The 23,044-nt window shown below is 29.9% G+C and overlaps 4 protein-coding genes across 4 annotated transcripts in view; 1 reads left to right on the plus strand and 3 right to left on the minus strand.

The window, feature by feature from the left end:
- Nucleotides 1–2,311, plus strand: part of LOC128388279 (uncharacterized) — a 23,230-nt gene extending 20,919 nt beyond the window's left edge. The window contains 4 exon segments of the mRNA XM_053347669.1: nt 25–250; nt 317–447; nt 450–623; nt 1,676–2,311. Of these exon segments, the coding sequence (XP_053203644.1) occupies nt 25–250; nt 317–447; nt 450–623; nt 1,676–2,145 (1,001 nt within the window). The 3' untranslated portion in view covers nt 2,146–2,311.
- On the minus strand, nt 2,312–7,662 carry LOC128388298 (TLD domain-containing protein 2-like). Its single transcript, XM_053347689.1, has 4 exons — nt 7,427–7,662; nt 7,144–7,296; nt 2,897–3,066; nt 2,312–2,784 (listed from the first exon to the last, which is right to left on the minus strand). The coding sequence occupies exons 1-4, from the start codon at nt 7,541–7,543 to the stop codon at nt 2,649–2,651; spliced, it is 576 nt and encodes a 191-aa protein (XP_053203664.1). The 5' UTR covers nt 7,544–7,662; the 3' UTR covers nt 2,312–2,648.
- Nucleotides 7,663–8,094: 432 nt separating this feature from the next.
- On the minus strand, nt 8,095–10,803 carry LOC128388283 (aspartate--tRNA ligase, mitochondrial-like). The gene is made up of 6 exons (XM_053347674.1): nt 10,194–10,803; nt 9,927–10,103; nt 9,676–9,855; nt 9,534–9,611; nt 9,239–9,469; nt 8,095–9,131 (listed from the first exon to the last, which is right to left on the minus strand). The coding sequence occupies exons 1-6, from the start codon at nt 10,794–10,796 to the stop codon at nt 8,580–8,582; spliced, it is 1,821 nt and encodes a 606-aa protein (XP_053203649.1). The 5' UTR covers nt 10,797–10,803; the 3' UTR covers nt 8,095–8,579.
- A 126-nt stretch (nt 10,804–10,929) lies between these two features.
- On the minus strand, nt 10,930–22,615 carry LOC128388291 (8-oxo-dGDP phosphatase NUDT18-like). The gene is made up of 5 exons (XM_053347684.1): nt 22,161–22,615; nt 19,234–19,771; nt 11,821–11,926; nt 11,626–11,745; nt 10,930–11,536 (listed from the first exon to the last, which is right to left on the minus strand). Exons 1-5 carry the CDS (start codon nt 22,291–22,293, stop codon nt 11,414–11,416), a joined length of 1,020 nt encoding a protein of 339 aa, XP_053203659.1. The 5' UTR covers nt 22,294–22,615; the 3' UTR covers nt 10,930–11,413.
- Between the last annotated feature and the right edge of the window lie 429 nt (nt 22,616–23,044).

Here is a 23,044-nt window from a genome sequence, read left to right on the forward strand (position 1 = left end):
ATTTTCCTTGAAAAATACTCTTAGGTGGACTAACTCTAGAAGAGACTCCGCAAATTGTATTATTAACCTTCGACGACGCGGTTAACGATTTAAATTGGGAATTGTACGAGGAAATCTTCAACAGCGGTCGCTTGAATCCAAATGGATGTCCAATCTTGGGGACCTTTTATACCTCCCACGAATGGACAGATTATGGTCAAGTTCAAACACTTTATTCAAGAGGTCACGAATTTGCTTCTCACACTGTAACGTGAGTACTAATCCATTGAAACCAGAATTGATTCATTTATGAGCACTTTTTCATTTCTCTTTTCAGTCATAGTTTCGGTGAAAAATTTTCTAAAAGCCAATGGCACAAAGAGGTCAATGGTCAACGGGAATTATTACATTTATACGGCGGTGTCCGTCTAGAAGATATAAGGGGAATGCGAGCGCCATTTTTACAGATCGGGGTAATCGCATGTTTGAAATGCTCCATGAAGATAATTTCACCTACGATTCATCGATGCCCGTCTTTGATAATCGACCTCCATTCTGGCCTTACACTTTGGACTATTCACTTAATCACGATTGTATGATTAGTCCATGTCCAACTAAATCATTTCCCGGTGTTTGGGAAGTTGGTAAGTCGATGTGAATTCAATTAACTAGATTATTTAATCAACTAAACAAATAGATTTACTCGTGCTTATTAATTGTTATTCTAGACTTTTTTTTATTGTGATTTATTAAACTGTCTAATCAGCTGATACATATAAAAATAATGGAAAGTTTAATTATAAACAAGTGAAAAGATGATTTAAATTACGATGAATCAAATTTAACTCACTGATGATACTCTCAATTAACAATTAACAATTAACAAATCATCACATTAGCACGCACTTTATCATCGTGACCTAATCAACTAATAACAACAATCAAAATTAATTTGCAACTAATTGCTAATTCAATCCGGACATTAAGCAACATTATCAACAATTAACTTTTTAAATTGAATAAAAATTTATTTTATTTTCTCAGACAAACAATCAAATTATCTTAAAACAAGTTAATTTGATTGTAGACCAATAAATTGACCTTTAAATTATTAACTATAGACACACATTAGTGTCATCACAATTAACCAATTTAAATGTAACAAGTTTCAAGTGATTAGTTTTAATTGTTGAGAATCTAATTATAGTAAATACAATGATATGAATATTTGTAATTAAACTGTAAACAAAAAAAAACTGCTGTTTAAATAATTCTTAATTGTTATTTTAATTTCTCGTATAATTAATGATTGTTTCTAATTCCTTTTTGTCTTTCTATATTTAAATTGCTTGCTAATTACAAATTGTGATTGAAATTTTCATCAAAAAATGATTCCCTATTTCAAGTCCAGCAATTAACTAATAATATTCAACAAGAAAAAAAAAATAATAGTTGCGACCTTAAATAAAATTGTTTGACAATTAATCTAAATTTAACTTGTTGTTGGTGATAATTAAAAGGATTTAATTTAGGTGAAAATACGAGTTAATTACTACAATTGTTACCATTTTATTAAGAACTAAAAACTTCTGACAATTTAATTTGTTGAGTAAAAATTAACATCCAATTAACTTTTAACTGGAGATTTGAATAACTACTTAATTAATTAATGTTTTCTTTAATTGTTGTACCACAGGAATGGTGATGTGGGAAGACCTCAAGGGCGGGAGATGCTCCATGGCGGATTCATGTTCCAATCCTTCAGACGAAGAGGGTGTTTATGAAATGCTATTGAAGAACTTCAATCGCCACTACAGCACAAATCGAGCTCCGTTTGGACTATTTTACCATTCGGCCTGGTTTAACACCAATCACCATCGAAGAGGATTCATGAAATTCATCGATACCATTTTATCCCATAAAAATGTTTACCTGTTAACCAATTGGCAGTTAATTGAATGGATCAGAAATCCAACTCCATTGTCAACAATTAAATCATTTCAACCTTGGTCATGTGATAATTTGACCTCCGAGAGACCTGGACCTTGTCACCATCCCAATGTTTGTAATGTCCGGTATCAAAGTGGAACCCGTTTCATGAAGACATGTCAACCCTGTCCAGATAGGTACCCCTGGGTGGGTGGAACCTCAAACAATTTAAATTAAACCATATAAATAGCTTGTTAATCATTTAATCAAATCCTTTGCCATCCTTAACCATCCTCATCTTCATCAAGTTTCAACCACCATTTTAAAAGTTATTTTTACCTTTACAATGATTATTATTCAATTGTTAAATACAAAGATAATAATTACAATTTTAAATTTTAAATTTTGAGTATAAATGATTAGTTGATTGTTTAATGATTAACTTTGATTATTTGATTGATTATTAATTGTTGGTGGTTCTTGATTGAATCAACTTTGAACTTTTCAGTTACTTAATATATATGTTTTTTTGTGTTTACAATATAGTAATTAATGATAAATTAAATTATTACAATGCTAATGTTTAGCTAACAATTAAATAACTTAATCAGAAATTAAGATTTTTCAAAGTTGAGATCAGTGATTTGATTGTAAACAGTAACTAAGATTGGAAAGTAATCAACAAGTTATCTTTTCGTTACTCAATTGGATTACTAAAGTCCATCATTTGATAAAAACGCTCAAACGAAGCCCCAACACTCCAACGCTTTCACAACAAAATTTTGATTCTTGGAAAGTCGGGTATTCCCAAAGGTCTGGCATGGATTTGAAGATCCATGGTAAAGATCACCATCCAGCCACAGGCCAAATCTCCCACTAGGAATAGAGAAAATTAAAATCAATTTTGATCCAAAATGATTGATAGATCATCGATAAACAATTGTAACAGTTAAAGTATCATAGAAATCGTTCAATTGTTTCCACTTACTCTCCAGCACCAAATGCAATACTTTCTGAATCTCCTTTGATAAAGTAAACGTTATCACCGGTCCACCTGAAGCATCTGAATTCAGGGTAAAAAGAAAAGAGAAAAGTTTCACCGGTCCCATAGAAATGGTCACTTGTCCGAAGTGAAGTGGAAGTTAGTGCTCCAAATGCCTGTCAATGGATTAGAAGAGTAAAAAAAGAGAGAGAAAACAATTAGCAATAATTAAGTGAATAAGTTGCATAGTCATGAGATATTAGTATAATAAGTAATGTCAGATAATAGGTTGAGAATTTAAGAGAATAAAAGTGATTAAATATTTCAATTAACTGAAATAATATAACATGAAATCGATTGATTAAGATAATTTATAAATTAAACAAATAAGAGATTATTTGAAAGTCATTTTGATTAAGTATCAAAATAGATCAGATTATAGAACATGAGTACTATTCGATATAAAGTTTGATCATAGGACAATTGAATATTAATAAAATGAATTGAAAATTAAGAATTTTATGCATTATTTACCATTTAAAACCATGACAAAATTAGAAAAAGGATTAAGAAAATACAAGTCAATGGAGTTTCCATGTTAACTCATTTCAATTCAATTTATTATTATTTTCGAAATTGTCCTAAATGATCAAACTTCAATATCCAATAGTCAACTCATGTTCAAACAATCTGATCTAGATTTTTAAAATCAGTACTATTAGATCAAATGATCGTTGAAAAACTCAAAATTGAAAAAAGACAATTGTATTATAAATATCAAAAATAATCAATCTAATGTTTCATAGTGATGATATAAATTTTGCCGCACTCAACAGATCTCGGTCTCAACAGTAAAGCACTATCTAAGCGACATTACTGTATTGAACTAATAATATTAGAAAGAATAAGCAAAAAGTTAGGTCTATGAGTCCCAATGAAAGGATTAGAAATTTATTAAGGGATTAAACATGCAACTACATCATTAGTAAATACCACCATCAGAATAATTATCTCTTCTTATTATTTAGCTGTTTATTACAATAACTGCTAACAGTGAACATAATTATCATTAAAAGTATCATGGAGATTGAATAATAAAATATCACATTTTTTTCATGTCTAAAAATGAAAATGGAAACCCATGTAAATCTATCAAGGTTTTTGTTTTTTTCTTTGGAAAAAAAAAACTTTTCCATTTGTAAATTGGCAAAAAAACCAACTATTTCATGAGATATCATTCATAATTGTCATAATCATTATATGACAATCAATATTGAAATAGAGATCAAATTAAATAACGATCAAGAAGATAACGGTAAATGGTATTGTCGACTTTGCTTTACAGCAAAAACTTCATCATTACAAGAGACTATGTTAAATATTGTAACTCTTAATGATGATGATGATGAAAATTGTAAAGAGAGTGAAAAAAACATTAAAAAAACAATCATCTGATTGCTCATGAGTAAACAAATGATGATAATGGTTCAGTTTCCTAAGCGATTTTTTGTTCTCATATGCTATTAATTTTGTTAATTAAACTCAGATTTCATTTAGCTTCCATGTTCATTGGTATCATCACAACCCTTACACCAGCATCATCAAAATTATATTCAGTAGAAAAAAAAACCGAAAAAAAAACCAGGGAACAGAAAAATCAAAGCAAAAAAAAAACAATAAACTTATGAAGATTAAGCATCAAATGAATCAGAAACTACTCAGATAATGATGAGAATGAAAAACAACAACAATTGAATAGCATTGAAACAATTAGATAATTGTTACTATTAGTGATATATATAAATACTATTACTATCTAATAAGAGATACTAACGATTACTTGATTATTTCAATATTGTTTTCAATCATCAGGGTTATCATGATCACTATTGAGCTGAACAATTTGAGGTAACTCAATTATAATCATAATAAGCGAGATGATAGAAACTCAAAATTGAAATGATAAAATCCAGATAAAGAGAGAGAGAGAGAGAGAGAGAGAGAGAGAGTTAAATTGTCAAATTATCAGAATTAACTGAAATGATTAAGGATGATGATGATACCATTTCTGTCAGGATTTTCTGGTTTAAATCAAAGTAAATAGATAATAATAATCATGTCAATGTCTGTAAATAATAACAATTGATCTTGATAATAAACTTTTAAATAGCCAATTTCTTACGAAAACATCAAAATTAGTTAATCAACTGTAAGTTAAATCATATACAACAATAATAATAATAATACACTGATGATTTTATATATCATCAATTAGAGTGAAAAATCAATCTTACAAATTGTCACAATTAACTTGATCTTGTCGTTGTTTTTTTCTTCATGTCAAATTAGGTCACATCTCTATAGTCAATGTTAACCAAAATAATCGTCAATCAACTTCACCATGATTACAATGATGATGATTATCAATTTTTAAATCAACAAAGATATTAAGTTGATTGTTGTCAATTTAGAAAGTTTTTCTTTGCCTTTTGATTGATGTTAAAAAGTTATTATTACATAGTTTTTTTGATTATTATGTTGACTTATTTGTCAAGGATTAAATCAAAGGTAAGCAATTAAAGAGTAATGATGATAACAATTGGATTAAAAGATATAATAAGCTAATGATTATCATTTTATTGTGAAGGTTGATATGATTAACCAGTAAGGGTTATAATTAATTAATGAACAAAAAGTTTTACCTTCTTTCAACAATAAAAGTCAATGAAATTGAGTATTAATTGTAAACATGAAATTACCTTTAAAATGAATCATTTTAAACAATTAGAGATGACACCGAGTATTAATCATCATCATCGCCATTACAATTACTAACAACAATATAACTGAATCATCAAGAATTGTTTCAATATTGAAATTTAGACAAACAAAAAAGTTATAAAAATTTAGATAATAATATAAGAAATTAATTTCCAATAGATATACACAAAGTAATAGTTAATTGTTGTTGATTGTTGACTCAAGTGCAATCAATCAATTGAATTTATCAAGACTAACCTAACATGTTTTACCATCAAACTAATAGTGTTGCATATTGATCAGAACACAGATGAACCTAATCTAATTGAATCAATCGTAATAATAATGGAGAAAAACAAATATCATCATGAAATTGAAATAAGCAAAATTCACCATTGATTCTGAGATATTAATAATAATTGTTAAGAGAGTTTGGTTTACACTCGGTGGGAAGAAAAAGTTTCAAATCGAAACTCGGAGAAAAAAAGAATAACAATTGAAATCTAATCAAGAGGATTAAATGTCTCAATTGATTGTAACACTCAAAAGGTATTACACCAGGTATGTTGTACAATATGATAGTAAATATATTATACAATCAACGAATTGGAAACAACATTAATTTTTTACCACTAACCAATCAATAGGTGAGTATTGATGAAGCAAAAATTAGCATCATCAGCAATGAGCATGTTGGATAAAAATGGTAATTGATAAACAAAGAGAACCCATTGAAAATTGTAACGTTAGTTTGTCCCTGGTTTTGTTGATTGTGTTCAATTTAATCCAGTTCTATCTACTTCGAGAATGGAACATACATTTTTCATCAACCTTTGTTGGGAATACAATTGAAATTGAAAGTAAATCATGTAGATTTATAAATAAACTCTCATCTCAAAGGGTAAAAAATAATAATAATCAGATATGATGGAGAAAAGAAAATCTTATCCTGAGAGATGTTGTTTACATTAAATATACATGAGGATAAAAGTTAAAAGGTTAAATTACTTGTGTTATTTACTCAAGGTTAAATTGGGTAATTAAACCATAGTAGTTAACTGAGTCTTCTACAGGTAACAAGGTACCAGTGGTAGAATAACAATTAACAAGCAACCCAAAAGAAAACAATCAGTGATAACAATTAACCGGATGCAGGTACAGTAGGTTTTTCATTGTTTTTCTATCAGCACAATTCATTTGTTTTCTCATCATGTATTTTATTCATGGTTGAAGCGATTAATGATTGACGTAATTGGTGTTGTTGTTGATTGTTGATTGTCTATTTTACAATATTTCAGAAAAATAATCAACGAGAAGAAAAATATTCAAACGATTAACAACACCTATCAAATTCAAGGGATAATTTTTTTTCCATTGGAAGGATATTGTAAGCTAATTGTTTGAATAATATTTGCTCTTCTTCATAAAAGGATAATAACAATAATCATCATCATGTTGTGACATGTAAGAAGCAAATTTGATAAGATACATACTGATCCGTCAGTGTCTTGGATAATCAACAGAACTGGATTATCGTAGTTGACCATATTACGATAAATGGTCTTCAAACTGAATCCATGTTTTAATGTTGAATATATTAAAGCCCATGAGTAGCCTTCGGTACGAGCGGGCAGATGACGTGCCAACTATAATATGGTAATAAGGAAGAAAATGAAGATGTAAGAATAAGAGAGAAAAACACTAAGAGACAGACAGAGAGAGAGAGAGAGAGAGAGAAAGAAAGAGAGAGAGAGAGAGAGAGATTATCGTCATTACCTCTTTTCTTCGATCTTCATTGAGAATCTCTGATTCTCCGATTAAATCAGGAAGAGGAAATTCAATAGGCTCTTTGATGGATATTCCTTTCTTGCACTGATCAATTTGCGAACACATATTTTAATACCAACGGAATGATGTTGATGTTTTATTTTATCACAACAGAAAAGCTTCTCTTCATCATCATATTAACTCACCAAACAGGAGAAGAAGATGAAACAAAATAAACAATCAATATTCTCATTCAACTCGAAAATCTCTAGATGTCACCAACAACTGATACAATGAATTCTAACACCGATAGATGGAGCCATCGATTAACGATTTAGGTTCAACTTTTCTCGCTCCAAATGAATTCTAATTTAATTAACTTTACCTGTGAATTTGAAATTGAATTTTATGTTCATCTTATCACAAAGATCAACTTGATGCCTAAATTATAACAGTTCAACAGATACTTCAGTTGATCTCGTTGCTCTTAAGCCCGAGACTTTTGCGTTGTAATAATTTTGACCATTTTTATTTTCCTAATGAGTTTTGGTAATTTGATTTTTTTTACACTTTAAAAGATCATACAGTTCATATTTTCATACAGTTGACCCAAAAGTAAGTTGAAAATTGCAATTGTTAATAACGGTTTAATTAAACTTCGTATTCACAATTAAATATTTGAATATAATCAACACAATTGATAGAAATAATTTTTAGCAGCTCAATCAATTTTAATGAAAAATTTTCCAGTCAAAATCGTAATTGCAGCGCATTTTTTGCGTCGATTGTACTAAGCGTTTTTTAACCTTAACGAACGTTTTTCCAAATATCTCGAGAACCAAAGGTTTTACATGTATGAGATTCTAGAAAACGATCCTTGAACATTTAAAGTAAAACAATTTTCTATCAAAATTTTATTACATATTCGAAGTAATTAAATAGAGAGAGGGAGGGAGAGAGAGTGAAAAATAGGTTCATTTCACTTCGATGTCCAAGGATCTGATCATTCGTTCGTGAGAGTTGAAAACGGCGGGTATGATCTATCTTTCGTTCTTGGCTGATTTGTACAATTTAATTTCCTCTTTTTGTCTTTATCATTTAATTTTCAATTGTAAGGTAAGAAGGGATTTCGATTTAGTTTGGTTGATTAAATTTTCCATTCTTATGTTGGTTTTATGTTGTATGTTTCAAGAATCGTTGCTGGTAATTGTGTTGGACCTCCGCTTAGTGGATCTTTACCGGTGAATGATTTGGGGAAAGCGATTACATCTCGTATGGAATTTGCGTTACAAATTATTCGTATTAATCTGTCCAGCCCTAAGGCTATTCCACCATGAGGTGGAGCACCAGAGTTCAAAGCATCCAAGAAAAATTGTAATGATTTATAATCTACTTTGAGAATTTGTTTAAATATAAATTCTTGTATATTGGCATCATGGATTCTCATTGATCCACCACCAACTTCTTCACCGTTAAGAACAAGGTCAAATTGATCACCGATCACCTCCAATGGATTGGAATAGAGTTTATCTAATTGATCGGGTTTAGGTGATGAAAATGGATGATGACTACTTTCAATTGTCATTTTGTTTTCCGATTCAACGAAAAGTGGAAAATCAGTTATCCAAATAAATGAATTATCTTGAACATTGGCAATTCCATTAGCTGATATACATTTTATACAAGAATTTCGAAATTTTCCCATGTAACGTCGCTAAAATGGCGAAACAGTTAAAAAAAACAAAGAAACAAATCAAATTAATCTTCTAAATTATCGAGGAAACAGAAGTAAAAAAAGATCAATAATATCAAGTTACGAACAATTTCATTAGGATCTCCATAAGTGATGAAAAGATAATCTCCTTTGTTTAATTTCAATTGTTGAGAAATATAAAGTTTGGTTGATTGATCAATACTAAACGAATCGTTTTCTTTGTCCATTGTCCAGTTACCATCTAAATCATCAATAAATAGTCCAATGACATTGCCCTTGAACGATAAATCATTTGCCGTTGTCACCATTTCTTGGTAAAGTTTTTCCTTCAAATTTTCCTAGAGAAAAAGATAATTTAAATCCAATTAGAGTTAATCAATCTTAAAAGTTAATATAACTTACATCACTTCCACCAGGAATTGCAAGACCCAAAGTTGATGATTTAGTAATTGCTCTCAATGGACTACTGAGATCATGCAACTAAATTAAAAAAGAGAAAAATATTTTTTTAAACTCGATTGAATTGTTGATCCTATGGACAAACCTCAATGTCACTTCTAAGATCGGGTTTATCTGAACCATATTTGGCCAGAGCTTCTTGATAGGTTATTCGAGGGAAAGGAATCGACAATGAGCCGGCAAACGAAGGCCAAATAGCGACAAGAAGAGTTTCAATCAGATCAATTATTCCATCGGCTGTTGTAAAAGACATTTCAACATCTACCTTTATAAACGAAAGGGAAAAAATAGAAACATGATCTAAACGATTGTTAATCATAAGATTTAATTGTTTACCTGTGAAAACTCGGGTTGACGATCGGGCCTAGAGACTTCATCTCGAAAACATCGAGCGATTTGAAAATATCGATCCAAACCTCCGACCATCAACAATTGTTTGAATATCTGTGGACTTTGAGCTAAACAATAATATTGATTTGGATCTCTGGTTGGTACGATAAACTCATGAGCACCCTGAGGTTGAATGAAAGAATTGGAATTACAATTAGATTACAATTAAGTGAACGATTTAACAGTGTTAATTAAACAGTAATTGTTACTCACTCCGGGCGTATGTTTCTGGATAATCGGAGTTTCTATCTCGATAAAACCTTCTTGGTGGAAAAAGTTTCTTATATTGTTCATTAGTTGACTTTTCAATCGTAGATTAGAACTGAGATCTTTTGTTCGTAGGTCAATGTATCGGTACTTTAATCGATCCGATTCTTTGACAATAGTTGTGTGTGTTGTTTTCTTGTTAATCACTTCAAGTTGCTCAATTTTCACCTCAATGGCTCCTGTTTTCATCTTTTCATTTACTTGACCAGTTGGACGTTTGGAGACGATTCCTTCAGCCTTTACCACCGATCCAATGGTTGGCTCTTTAACTTTTGAATCAGGATTTTTTATTATCAACTGGACATCACCATAAGCATCATTTATGACCAGAAAAAGTGCCGATCCATGAGTTCGTACATGTTTAACCCAACCATAAAGTGTAACCTTTTTACCAACATCGTTAATCTTAAGGTCACTACAATTATGTTGACGACAAGTGAACCGATTAACAGCCGATAATCCCCAATTATTTCTGATAAAAGGTAAGTTAAACGATCGACCACCAATCAAATTACCCAAAAGGTAAAACTTGTGATTAAATTTAATCATAATTAGCAGAGAAAAAAAAAATTAAGATCAAAGAAAAGTCAAAGTAAAACTAAAGAAATCAAAACAAAAACAGAAATAGAGAAAATTATGAGAAAAGAAAACAAAAAGAAACAATGAACACAATCAATAAATATACAAAATAGAAGAAGAGACAATTTAATTACTACATTGATGGTTAATCAAAATTAAAAAATTGGAACACAATTAAGGTGATAAACACAATTAGGGAAAACTTTCAGAAATCAACATAACCACATGAGAATTAAAATTTCTCGATCAGCTGATTGACTTTTTCTCGTTCACCGATAGATGGCAGCAGGAGCTCCACGAATATTTTGTTAGCCTAAATTTTCAATTTCCAGTGAGTTAATTGTTCCCAACTTTTACAATAGATAATTATGATTGTAAATAAAAAAAATTAATGACAATTTATTAGCGATGAATTAATAGAAATTGCAATTGAATCAGATCTAAAGGAGATGAAGTGATTTACATGTAATATCAAAATGAAAATGAGAATTGCCTTGAGAGAGAGAGAGAGAGAGAGGAAGAGAGGTTGATAATAATAAAAGAGAGACAATTAAGTTAATTGTTGGATTTTTTTGTTCTTTTTCCAATTAGACGATGTGGAAAGCAAGGGTTCGATTTTTGGGTAAACTGTCCAAAAGTTGAGATTCGGTGTCAATATTAACTTCTTGCCATGAGAAATTTTCACGTGGAGTTGATTGTTCCATTGGTAGCTGAATAATTAATTGATAGAGAAAAAAAAGAGATGAAAGGTTGACAATTAAATTTAATTATTAATAGTTAAATTCAAGAATTAACTTACAACACAAGAGACAAGAAGAGTCAAGCACAGGCCATCTTTTTCCGTTAAAGGGAAACCACTATGTTCAATGGACAAGATTCCGTGTGGACGATGAAGTGGTGCTTGATTGTTGAATATATACTGTGATTAATTTAGAAGATAAATGAAAGACAATTAGCAAATATCCAGAGTAAGAAAACTTCTCTCTCAAATCACCTGAACGAATCGCTTAAGTGTTGCATGGACACTTCGAAGAGGATTAATTTCGCAAACAGGTAAATGGTTACCATCTTTATCCCCAACGAGAACGTGCAATCGATTACTGAGATAAATTGTGATTTCGAAGAAGAAGAAAAAAAATAAGATGAAATAGATTAGTTTTGATCGAATCAGCTTGGAATTATATTATCGTAATCTTGATCATTTACAATGAGTGGAAATACTATCATGTGCTAATTAGGAATCAGAACTTACAGAGATGAAGAAAAGGGAGGATTAAAAATGGAAAAGAGCCAAAAGAAAGAGATGAAGATGAGGATGGAGATTAAAACTAATACTGATATTCAAGAGGAAGAAAAATAGAGATGCTAATAAATCTGATAATCTGTTTGAAAGATATCATGAAATGTATAAAAGTCCGGAAATAAACATGAATGTCGTTTGTTTGTTGATAATAAACTGATGAAAGTTGAATGAGATTCATTGAAATCATTGATAAAGATGAACAAAAAAAAGAGATTAAGATAATTCAAGTTACATTACTACAACTCTATCTCCAAGTATCATCATGATAATGAATCAACAATCAACATGGGAAGATAATATCAATATATAAAAGTGATTTCTTTTCATGAGTATCTCTCCCTCACTCTTCATCCCATCATCAATTCCTGAAAACTATTCAATTCAATTTACATCTTCCTCATCATCATCTCCATCTCTCATCATTATTAATACTACACAATGAAACCTTTCAATTTATCGCAATAACCTGAGCCCTGGACACTGACCAATCTTTTATAAACAAACTTTGACCCTTCAATTTGATTTAACAATTTGCTAACAAGCAAAAGATAACCTCAATCTGAACACCCAAGAAAAAATAATAAACTACCAAAGAAAAGATGAAGTGAAAATGATGTTGATTATGTGATGATTATCAGCACAATTGATGACCATTGGTCAACGAACTTGAAAGTCAAAAAGAACGAAAAAAAAATGAAATGTTAACTCGGAATCTCCATGTAAGCAAAAACTTGAATCTCGCCTTGACACTCAGATAATCAATGGATCCCCATTGATAACTTCCTATGGGGTTTTTTTTATCAATCCAAATACTACAAGAAAACAAAAATATTTCTCAATAGGTTTTCCCTTTGACCTGTGTACCTACAAATCAATGCTACAAATGATAAATTGAAAAATAAAATCCCTTAAGGTCAAATGAAAGGGGCTACTTTCCCTTGGATGGGTCAACATAATGAAAACATAAATATTCAAATATCAAAAGATCACAATGAAAGTTATTCAAATGGTGAACCTTTTGCTTGACCAAAGGGATGACCATTAATGAATGGGAATTTTGTCTCTCATGAGAAGTGACAGTAAATGATGAGGATGCTAAAGATGGTGATGATAAATATTATCATGTAAATTTACAAACCATTTGATTTTCAATTGTTATCATTGTTTCATTTTAGTTCAATATTTACATTTCCATTTTGTTATATTATCTCGCCCACTTTTCTCATCATCACAATGGTCATCCTATTCTGAACACTGACCATTGGTCTCTCTCTCACAGAGGCTTATTATTATCACCCATACGTATCCTTATCTATCAAAAACTGACCCCTGTCTATATAATAAATATATGCCTAATCCAAGATGACCATTCATATTATAATGTAACCGTTGACTTGTTAACTACAATTTAATGGAATCAGTTGATTATAAGATGATCTAATTATCATCAATACTGACCAATTGATGTCCATTTATCATTATCATCACCTTTCCAATCAACACAAATCTCTTGTAAATGTTTATCAATGACAAAAAAGCAATCAAATTAATTTCCATTGTCACACTTTTTCCTGGTGATTTAAAAATCCAACCAAAAAAAAAGGATTAGCAACTAAAGGATTAACCCGTTTAAAGTGTGATATTGATCATCATGTTAACCATCAACAATTTACAAATTGTAAATGATTTAAATGAAGCTCAGGTGAAGTGGAAACATTTTCAACAATCAATGAAACTTTTTTGTTGTTGCTTGGCTTCATACTAATCAAGTTAATCTTACACATTGGATTACAAGGTGTGCAGGGATTAAGGTTAATCAAGCAAAAGAAAAGGATTTACAAGGAATATAATTTAATTGAGATCGAAAAAAAAAATAATGAGAATAATGAAATCTTCCAGTTAACTGACCATCATGTTTATCAGCTGGACATTAGTTGTACTTTTTTGATGATTGGTCATTTTCAATGTCCAAGCTTAAAAAAAGGGTTCAAATGAACATCGGATCAATTTAATTACATGTTAATTTAATTCACAAAGATTCATAATTTAAAATGAGTAAAATAATCAAGTTAATCCAAATGTAAATCAATTTAAATTAAGACCAACAATCAATTAATTGTAATAACAGTAAACTAATTATATGAGATGAAATGAATTTACAAATCTAATTAAAAAGCAATTGCAATCATAATCAAAGTTATAATAAGATATCAAGTTTATCAGAGTGCAAACAGTTAATTGAATAAAGATTTTAATTATTAATCAATTGCTTTATTGTAATTAGATTGTATTTTAATTATACTTTTAATTGGCTCAATTCCTTAGGGGAAACAAAGTGATTAAAACTGTTGCAATTTAGTTTTCTTGATGATATTACATTTGATTGTGTTGAGAAAATACTAAAAAATCAACATTATTAAGATTAGATTAGCTTACTGACCAATGGTCAGTGTTTAATTTTATATATATGATGAAGGTTAATATTTTTTTATTCATCATAATCAATTTTAATTTATGCTGATTGTTGAATCTCAAGGGAAATACATTATTATTAAGATGATTGTACAAATATGTCAATTACTGTAAGACTGATGGTCAAGCTGATTTAGCTTTGTTAATTTGGTCAAACAATCAATCTTGACCAATGTTTGTACATAGATTACATCATCATCATCTCAGGTCCAATCTTTGGTCATTCATTTAAAAGTTTTACAAGTGTCAACGTCTTCCAATCAGTTTATCTGATCATAATTATTGAAACAACAACTGAAATCATCATAATGTCCAAATAAAAAACCACTGACCACAGGTAATAATGATAATGAGGATGATGAGGAAACCATGCAGAGAGAGAGAGAGAGAGAGAGAGAGAGAGATGACCATCTTCATCTTTTCTTCTTCATCATCATTATCATTGTTTGAATTTTTGTCTCTTCATCTTTGTTTTTCTTACCTTTTCAAGTCACATTGATAAAGATAAATAGAAACTCAATCAAAGTGACCATGGGTCAACTGACCAAAATTATCCATGGTCATCAATCTTGTTTCTAACCTCCCCAACCAAACACACACAATATTGACCAGGTAAATGGTCAACTAATATGATAATTATCTCTATTATTAATGGTTTAATCACTTTGTTTGTTTCAATCCTAATCTGCTGTTCCCTTGATAATAATCAGCAATTTAAATTACTGATCAAGTTAAATAATCTCAACCAACACTTGATTAATGAGAAACTGTAAACAAATATCAAGGTGACATTTAGATTTAAAAAAAGAAACAAAATTTGATTATGATCAGTAAATTGCTTATAAATAAATTGTCGATAGAGAAGAGAAATTTACAATTAAAACGGAACAACAATTAATTTCAATTGTTTCATTTTGAAGTTTGTTCGTAAGTTGAGCTTTTATTCAATAGATGTCGCCATAGGCATCGAACATGAGAAAAGTTTGAAAAAAAAGTTCTAACAATTTAGATAATTGTTAATCGTCATTTACTTGGTTAAAATTGATTATTACAGTTTAAAGGAAAACTGTTCTAATTACTTTTCATCGTCAGAACTTTTGATTTGTTATGGAACAATTTAGAAAGTTAATTACAATAATCAACAAAGTTTAGATTGAAATTATAGCTCTTGTATAATTATGAGGTAAAAGTGAATTAAAACTGATTGTCAAAGTTGATTATAGCTGATCAATGATAATTTAGATAAAGAGTGATCACTTAATCAATGATCAGAAAAAAAAACAAAAGGTAAAACCTGATGGTCAATCAATTGATGGGTCAATAGTTGAAGGTGATAATAATAGTGTTTAGTTTAATTTAATAGCAAAAGAAACAGGAAAATATTAACAATAATTTAAATCAACAAGTTCTGATGATAATCAATTATTAGTGATAAACATTATCATTAAAACTGGTCAGCAAACATTTGAAGTAATAATTGTAGACTAGTGGACAGAGGGAAACTCCAAAAACTATCAACTGGACATTGAAAAATATTCAATTTAGAGGTCATAAGGTTAGTGGAAGAAATCAAAGTGACCTTTGGAAAAAAGAGAAAAAAAATTTTATCAAAAAAAAACTAATCTTTTCTTGACCATTCATATCCTTCATTGGATAAAGATTAAGATGAAGATGAGGATAAAAAAAGGATGATTGTTGTGGTAAAACATCAAGATAAATGGTTGATTAAGTTTGCAAATTGAATTGAAAAGTTTCTCAAAGATTACTGACCAAAAGGAAGTGGATGGACAATGGATTAAGATGATAATCATCTTTAAAAAATTGAAACAAATGCATTTTTAATATAATAATGATGAAGAAAATGTTATTAGATTAACATTGGTTAAAGTTTTCTTATTATTATTATTTTTTTGTTTATCCGAGAGTTAAGATAAACTCTTAGCCGGTTCAATGGTCATCACATTGACCATGAAATGAAGATGGCAAAAAATTTAATGGACAGAAGATGAAAGGATGACCATGAAGAGAAAGAAACTGATGACAATAGAATGAGGAGAGAACTGGATTGTGGTGAAAGGGGTATGAATGAGTTATGGTGGTCAAGAGAAGAGAGAGAGAGATGAGGTCAAAGGTAAATAATGAGAAGAATAATTTCTTATTTAGCTTTATCGAATAGAAATGGACACAATGGACACAACAGGTAATATACAGGAAGAAGTGAAAAGAAAGAAAGACTGAAGACTGAAGATTTACCAAGAAGCTGTAAAAGTCTATGGTCAGTATTTATTGTGAAGGGAGACTAACAACAAGTCACGGTCAAGTGATTTATCATTTTTATAAAGATGATGAAGAAAATGAGAGGGAGGAGAAGGTGAAAGGAAGATGTGTAGCTAAAAAAACTTTAGAGAAGAGGTCAATAGATGGTAAGGATAAAGTGACCTCTTTTCCTTAGGGTAAAATGTTGAGTCCATCACAGGAGAGAGAAGAAAATTTTCTCCAAATTTGACTATTTCAATTGCTCTGTGATGACGATTAACTATTGCACCTTTTTTTTGTTCCTTCTCTCAATTGATGGACATTTTTCTTGCGCTTGACCATCTTAGCATTTGTTCAACATTCACCATTTCATCAATGCTTTTCACAGAGTGAGAGAGAGAGAGAGAGAGAGAGAGAGAGAGAGAGAGAGAGAGCTGAAAGATGAAGAAAATTAAGAAATTACTTTGAATGCAGATTCATCATCATCACCATCAGGGGGCAAGATTATTAGGGCAATACCATTGAATTGGTTGGGAGGAGGAACGACCATTGGAGAGGTAAGAGGAGGATCCAAAGTGAATCAAAAGACCGCATCAATAAAGAAAGAGAGAAAGAAAGAGTAAAAGAGAGGCCAATGGTAAGTTCTGGGTGGTCAGCACAATAATAGCCGATGTAATATATTTTTCAACGAGAATTAGTTCAAACTTTTACTGCGAGGGTTTTATTGTTATTAGTAATAATCTAAAGGTAAAACCATTTAAAGGGGAGTTGAATGGGGTTGGTCAGTTGGGAGGTTGGTGAGGTAAAGGAGACGGACAAGGATCACCAAGGAAAGAGGCCTAAGGGGAAACTTTATAATATTCATATCCGAAAATATATTACAAACTTTATAAGAAGTGAAGATAAAATGTATCAATGGGAGAGAGAGAAAAAAAAATTCAACAATAAGAAGATAGAAAAAAAAAGAATAATAAGAAAAATGAAATAGAACATTTTTTTTTCTCCCTTCGATTAGATTTGGATATATCTTATTATCTAATAGATATGGATTAATAATAATCTATATACAATTGTGATCGGTAAATTTTGGCCTTTCACTTTTTCTTCAAATGTTTACCTAAGGACCGAAAGTTTAAAGCCAATCAATTGCCCAGTCCTTGTAACTTTCGTATTTTAATATATTCTGACCTGGTGATAGTTATCGAGATGTTGATAAATAGGGAAATGACCATGGATAAGATTAACTCGTCTCTAGATTAAGGCTTAAACAGATGAAGAGAGTAGATTAAGGGAGTAACTAAAATAAGATATATGACTTTGAGCACGGAGATACATCGACCCATAGGCTTGAGATATTTAAAGGTAGTGACACAAATAAAGTGCCGAGAGGAAAAGCATTTACAGTAGGTTACTCATAGACAATGAGTTAGCCTTTTCAATTGCAAGAGGATATCATTTGGATAAAAGGAGCGCAAAGATAACATTGATCTGCCGATGAGATAATCCCTTTAAGTATTATATCAGATTAACTAGAAGATAAGCAAAGAGAGAGAGAGAGAGAGAGAGAGAGAGAAAGTTTTGTAAGAGAGTAGAAGATGAAGATAAGGATTGAGATACAATGATGATTGATTGACCAATCGAGAGAGAAAGAGAGAAGAAAAAAAAAGTCACATAAATGATGAGGATCATCATCATTACGAAAATACAATTGCCTTTGAATGTGTCATCTTATTACCATTGGTGATAAAATTAATATTGTCACATGAATAATATATTCAGGAAGAAATGTAATTGAAACTTGAGATATTGACTCGAGTTTATAATATACAAAAGGTATTCACATGTACTAATAATCAATAGTATTATTGATAATATCTCTCATTGTATGAATACCTTTGGGAAATTTTAAACGGGTTGATTGAATGGCAGTTATGATAATGATAATACCTTAATCATGTGTAAAGTCCCAATTCTGTTTAAGTCAATGTTGGTAAATTATCCTAAATCACATGAGATTTTCACACTGATTGTTGTGTATTATTAACTAATAACAAATAGCATTTTGTTTAATAGATGAACAGAAAATGATAATAAATAATAACACCGATGGACATTGATCATCAATGATTATTAATATGATAACATGAAAAAAAGTCAATAAATCTTAACCAAATAATTGTCATTTACAATTAATAACAATTTGATTAATCTTTTTTTACTGTTTATCATAAATTTCATTGGTAAATTTTGCAATTACCAACCAAGAAGTGAAAGTTTTGTTTTGTTTACTTGATTGTCAAATAATTTAGAGTTTGCATATAAATTATATCACAATTATTAGAAAGAATTAGATTAATATTGATGATTAAGACTTACTTGGCCTTCTTTTTGATTATCATGATGAGACGAAGTAAAATTTTATCATGACTCTGAATAACAGGTAAGATTGATCGATGCCAGGAAAGTTTTTCTCTCCAATAAGTTCGAGCTCGATCAATAATGGGCAATATATCACGACATCGTAAAGACAATTGATTAATATCACTAATCCATGAAGCCTGAAGTGATTCTGAATCAGCAAGTGAAACCGTTTTCAATTGACCACCAACAATAATACCAGTGAATACAAATCGATACCAATTACCTTTCGCATTCTCAACCAAGATTAACGTTAATGGATCAAATTGTAGTCCCGTTTCCTCTGTGACCTCACGACGAACCGCATCAACCAAATTCTCCCCTGGTTCAACTCTACCTGCAGGTAAATACCAAGTTCCAGCACATTCACTTTTAGCTTCTTGCATCATGAGAAGTTCATCTTTCTCATTGAATATAACCGCAGTTACGATGTAAAATATACTCTGTTTACAGATTGGTGTAAATTTACATGTTGAACTTTCAATTCCTTTGGTTGCTAAAAATATAATAATAAAGAAGAAGAAGAAAGAAAAATAAATAAATAAATAGAATATCAAATTAAGGAGTGTTACTTATATTCATTTAAAGATGAACATGCTAATCAGCTGATCTAAATTCCTAATTTCCTGATATAAACATTAATATTTCTGTTTACCTACAGAAATATAAGTATTGTAATAAATTAGACATTCAAATGAGCTTCATGTTAGATGTTGATTTATTTACTTGTTTACAATTAACAGTAAATGATTATTACCATCATGAGGATGATAATGATAAGTATCAAGATGAATATATCATTATGATAATCACTGTAAAAGTGATTAGTAAATTATCATCTATATCTATCTATTGATTATGAGCTCAAATCCTTAATATCTGATTTAATATGTGATTCATGATGATTTTCATTGTAAATCAATTGGATTAGAAAAAAAAAATTTTCCCTTCACCAAACTGAAGATACAACAACATTGTAATTTGTTGCAATTGAAAAAAAGCATTGATACAAATCACTCATTTGCATATATGATTAAAGTGTCTGAGAAATTAATTGTAATTAGTGACAGTGAAATGCAAATGAAATTAATTGCAAATTCAAAATAATAACAAGGATGCTAATGATTATCTTAATATAATATTCAATGGAAAGGATGAAAAATATATATTTCTCATCATTAGCTTAGCATCATTGAACCTTTTATTGTGAAGGATGATCAATTAAAATGAATCAATGATAAGCTCAACAAGTAAATACAAATGAGAATGATAATCAATTTGATTGCAATTAACGTGATTAACTGTTGTATCATTACCATTAACAGACAAAAAGTTATAATGAAATAATGGTAACAATTAAATTGTTACAAACTGATGAGTTTTAACATAATATGAAATAACTATATTGATTTAATTGTTTTTGCCTTGATTGTTACAAATTTTACTAACTAATTATAATTTTTTTTGCAACAAATTAATTTAATTTGAAGATGATGATATATAATCATTGAGAGATTGAGATATGAATTTAGTATCATCAAGAATTATTTGATTATCATGATGATTGGGTTTTTAGAGTGAAAATTATTGATGATAATGATGATGGTGATGGTGATGGGGTGTAAGAGGAAGGAGATGAAAGGATGAAGATGCTAAGTGAATTGGTGAAAATGGATGAGCAATAGAAAAGAGATACAGATTATGGTGATGATCAATTGATGAGGAAGATGATGATATTATAGAGAGAAAGAGAAGATGAAGAAAAAGAAAAAGAGATGAAGTTAAAATACATTTCAATGTGAATATTATTTTCAATCATCATGATCATTAGCAAGTATCATCATCATCATCATGGTGATAACCTTGAATACAAATTGGAAAAGAAGAGAGAAAAAAATATTCTCAGTATCTTCCGGAAGATGAATATTGAAGATGAGTGTTTCCATTATGTGAACATCGTAATCATCAAAAAAGTAAATCAATCTCTCAGCTGAAAAATAATATTATCAGAGAGAGAGAGAGAGAGAGATTGGAAATAGGAGGATGCAGATGAAAATTACAAATCGAGATAATCTTGAGATGATCTGAGAAGATGAGAGAGAGAGAGAGGAATCAATTTGGATAAACAAAATTGTGAGACTGATGTTTCTCAATCTCTGATATGAGAAACGATAATGATCTGGAACTCACAGTGATGATCATTGAGACTACATGAGGTTAGATTAATGAAAATGATTCTGGACTCCCTTTGGTTTAAACTAAAAAAGAAAAGGTAAAAATGACCAACACATACTTAATTCACATACAGCGAGAGAGTGACCAGTCTAGATAAAGTGTGTTGACCATTGGGGGATCATTAGGAATTGAGATTATTTTTTATTTACTACCAAAATTTTGGGTAAACATTTTGTTTATTTGTAAACAAGTTTGCAAACATAGAGAGACACACACACAAAATACCAATGGTCAAGCAAAAAGTAAATCAAAACGGTCAAGGCTTTTTTTAAATGGTCACTTTTTCATCATCATCAATGACAACAACATTACGACTGTGTGTTAATTGCAATTTGTTTGATTGTTGATTTGAAAATACAAAATAAAAATAGGTTATTATTGCGATAAGATTTAGGAAAATGTTTGTAAATTTAAATGGTTTTAACTTTCAACTGACCAACAACAACAAACTAATGACCATTAGCTTGACCAGTGCATCTGTTTAAACCATTTGTTTATACGGTGAGATTGAATAAACTACTGTCCAGGTAGATAGAAATTGTCTCTCCACAATCAAAGGAGATAAATGAATCGAGTTAATCAACAGGTATTATCAAGATTTATCTTAATTGTTGGGAACCAGAAAAAGTAAAGGATAATCACAAACTCACCTTTCAATTCAATGGCCTGATCTTTGAGTGAGAAATGACAGACATCCTTAATCTCAGGTAAAGATTTACCAGAGATAATCCTCTTTATATAATTTTCCAGGGTCGATGTACCCATATCCATGTTGATATCCATTGATATGAAAATAAAATTACCAGAAAACCAAAATAAAACCAGAAAATCCGAAACAAAAAACCAAATCAAAATTTGAAACCAACGATTTTGTTGATTTGTTAACGTTTACAAATCTCAACGTTGAGAAAACAAATTTAACAACAACACAAAATAGGTAAAGATGAACACTTATCGATCAATGTAACTAAATTGTTAAGGATTTAACAGGTTAATTAAAATCTAATTAAAAGTTGTTAACTTTAATTGTTTACTTTTATTATTTTTGTCAAAATTTTTGTAAAATCAAAATTATTGATCAGCTGATGAATGAATTAAACTAATGACACCTGGTGGTGTAAAGGGTAACATGTTACATAAGTTTTTCTTTCATTAAAATGATTTAAATTGTTTTGTCACAATCAGTTAATCATTGGTGTGAGAAGACAATTATCAAACTAATTATACTTGATAATTATCAATTGACAATAAGCGTTATCAATTTGATTTGTTGGATTGATAATCAATATGCTTTTTGTTTGCTGTCAAAGTGACAATTGTAATTGATGAACCATTGAACAATTGATTGGAACAATTTAGTTAATTATACATAACTAATCAGTTGGTTATATATATATTCAATTGATTTGAATTCTGATCAAGTAAATTAACTTTTTCAAGTTTTCGTGTTCAATGTTTCATTGCTGTTGTCCCATTTAAAGGATGCGGATGATGATAAAGTGATTGACTGATATTGTTGATCATTTGAAAAACA

Source organism: Panonychus citri, unplaced genomic scaffold (genome assembly GCF_014898815.1).
Source record: "Panonychus citri isolate SS breed McGregor unplaced genomic scaffold, ASM1489881v1 Contig00096, whole genome shotgun sequence".
NCBI lineage: Eukaryota > Metazoa > Arthropoda > Arachnida > Trombidiformes > Tetranychidae > Panonychus > Panonychus citri.

Excerpts from the sequence above, each read along its gene's own strand:
- LOC128388298 (XM_053347689.1), bottom strand. The coding sequence starts at position 7,543 with ATGTGTTCGCAAATTGATCAGTGCAAGAAAGGAATATCCATCAAAGAG. Across the intron at positions 7,297-7,426 it reads ATGAAGATCGAAGAAAAGAG|TTGGCACGTCATCTGCCCGC; the intron begins GTAATGACGATA and ends ACCATATTATAG. Across the intron at positions 3,067-7,143 it reads TCCAAGACACTGACGGATCA|GCATTTGGAGCACTAACTTC; the intron begins GTATGTATCTTA and ends ATCCATTGACAG.
- LOC128388283 (XM_053347674.1), bottom strand. The coding sequence starts at position 10,796 with ATGATTAAATTTAATCACAAGTTTTACCTTTTGGGTAATTTGATTGGT. Across the intron at positions 10,104-10,193 it reads TCCAGAAACATACGCCCGGA|GGTGCTCATGAGTTTATCGT; the intron begins GTGAGTAACAAT and ends ATTCAACCTCAG. Across the intron at positions 9,856-9,926 it reads GTCAACCCGAGTTTTCACAG|GTAGATGTTGAAATGTCTTT; the intron begins GTAAACAATTAA and ends TCGTTTATAAAG.
- LOC128388291 (XM_053347684.1), bottom strand. The coding sequence starts at position 22,293 with ATGGATATCAACATGGATATGGGTACATCGACCCTGGAAAATTATATA. Across the intron at positions 11,746-11,820 it reads CACTTAAGCGATTCGTTCAG|TATATATTCAACAATCAAGC; the intron begins GTGATTTGAGAG and ends AATTAATCACAG. Across the intron at positions 11,537-11,625 it reads CTCTTCTTGTCTCTTGTGTT|CTACCAATGGAACAATCAAC; the intron begins GTAAGTTAATTC and ends TTAATTATTCAG.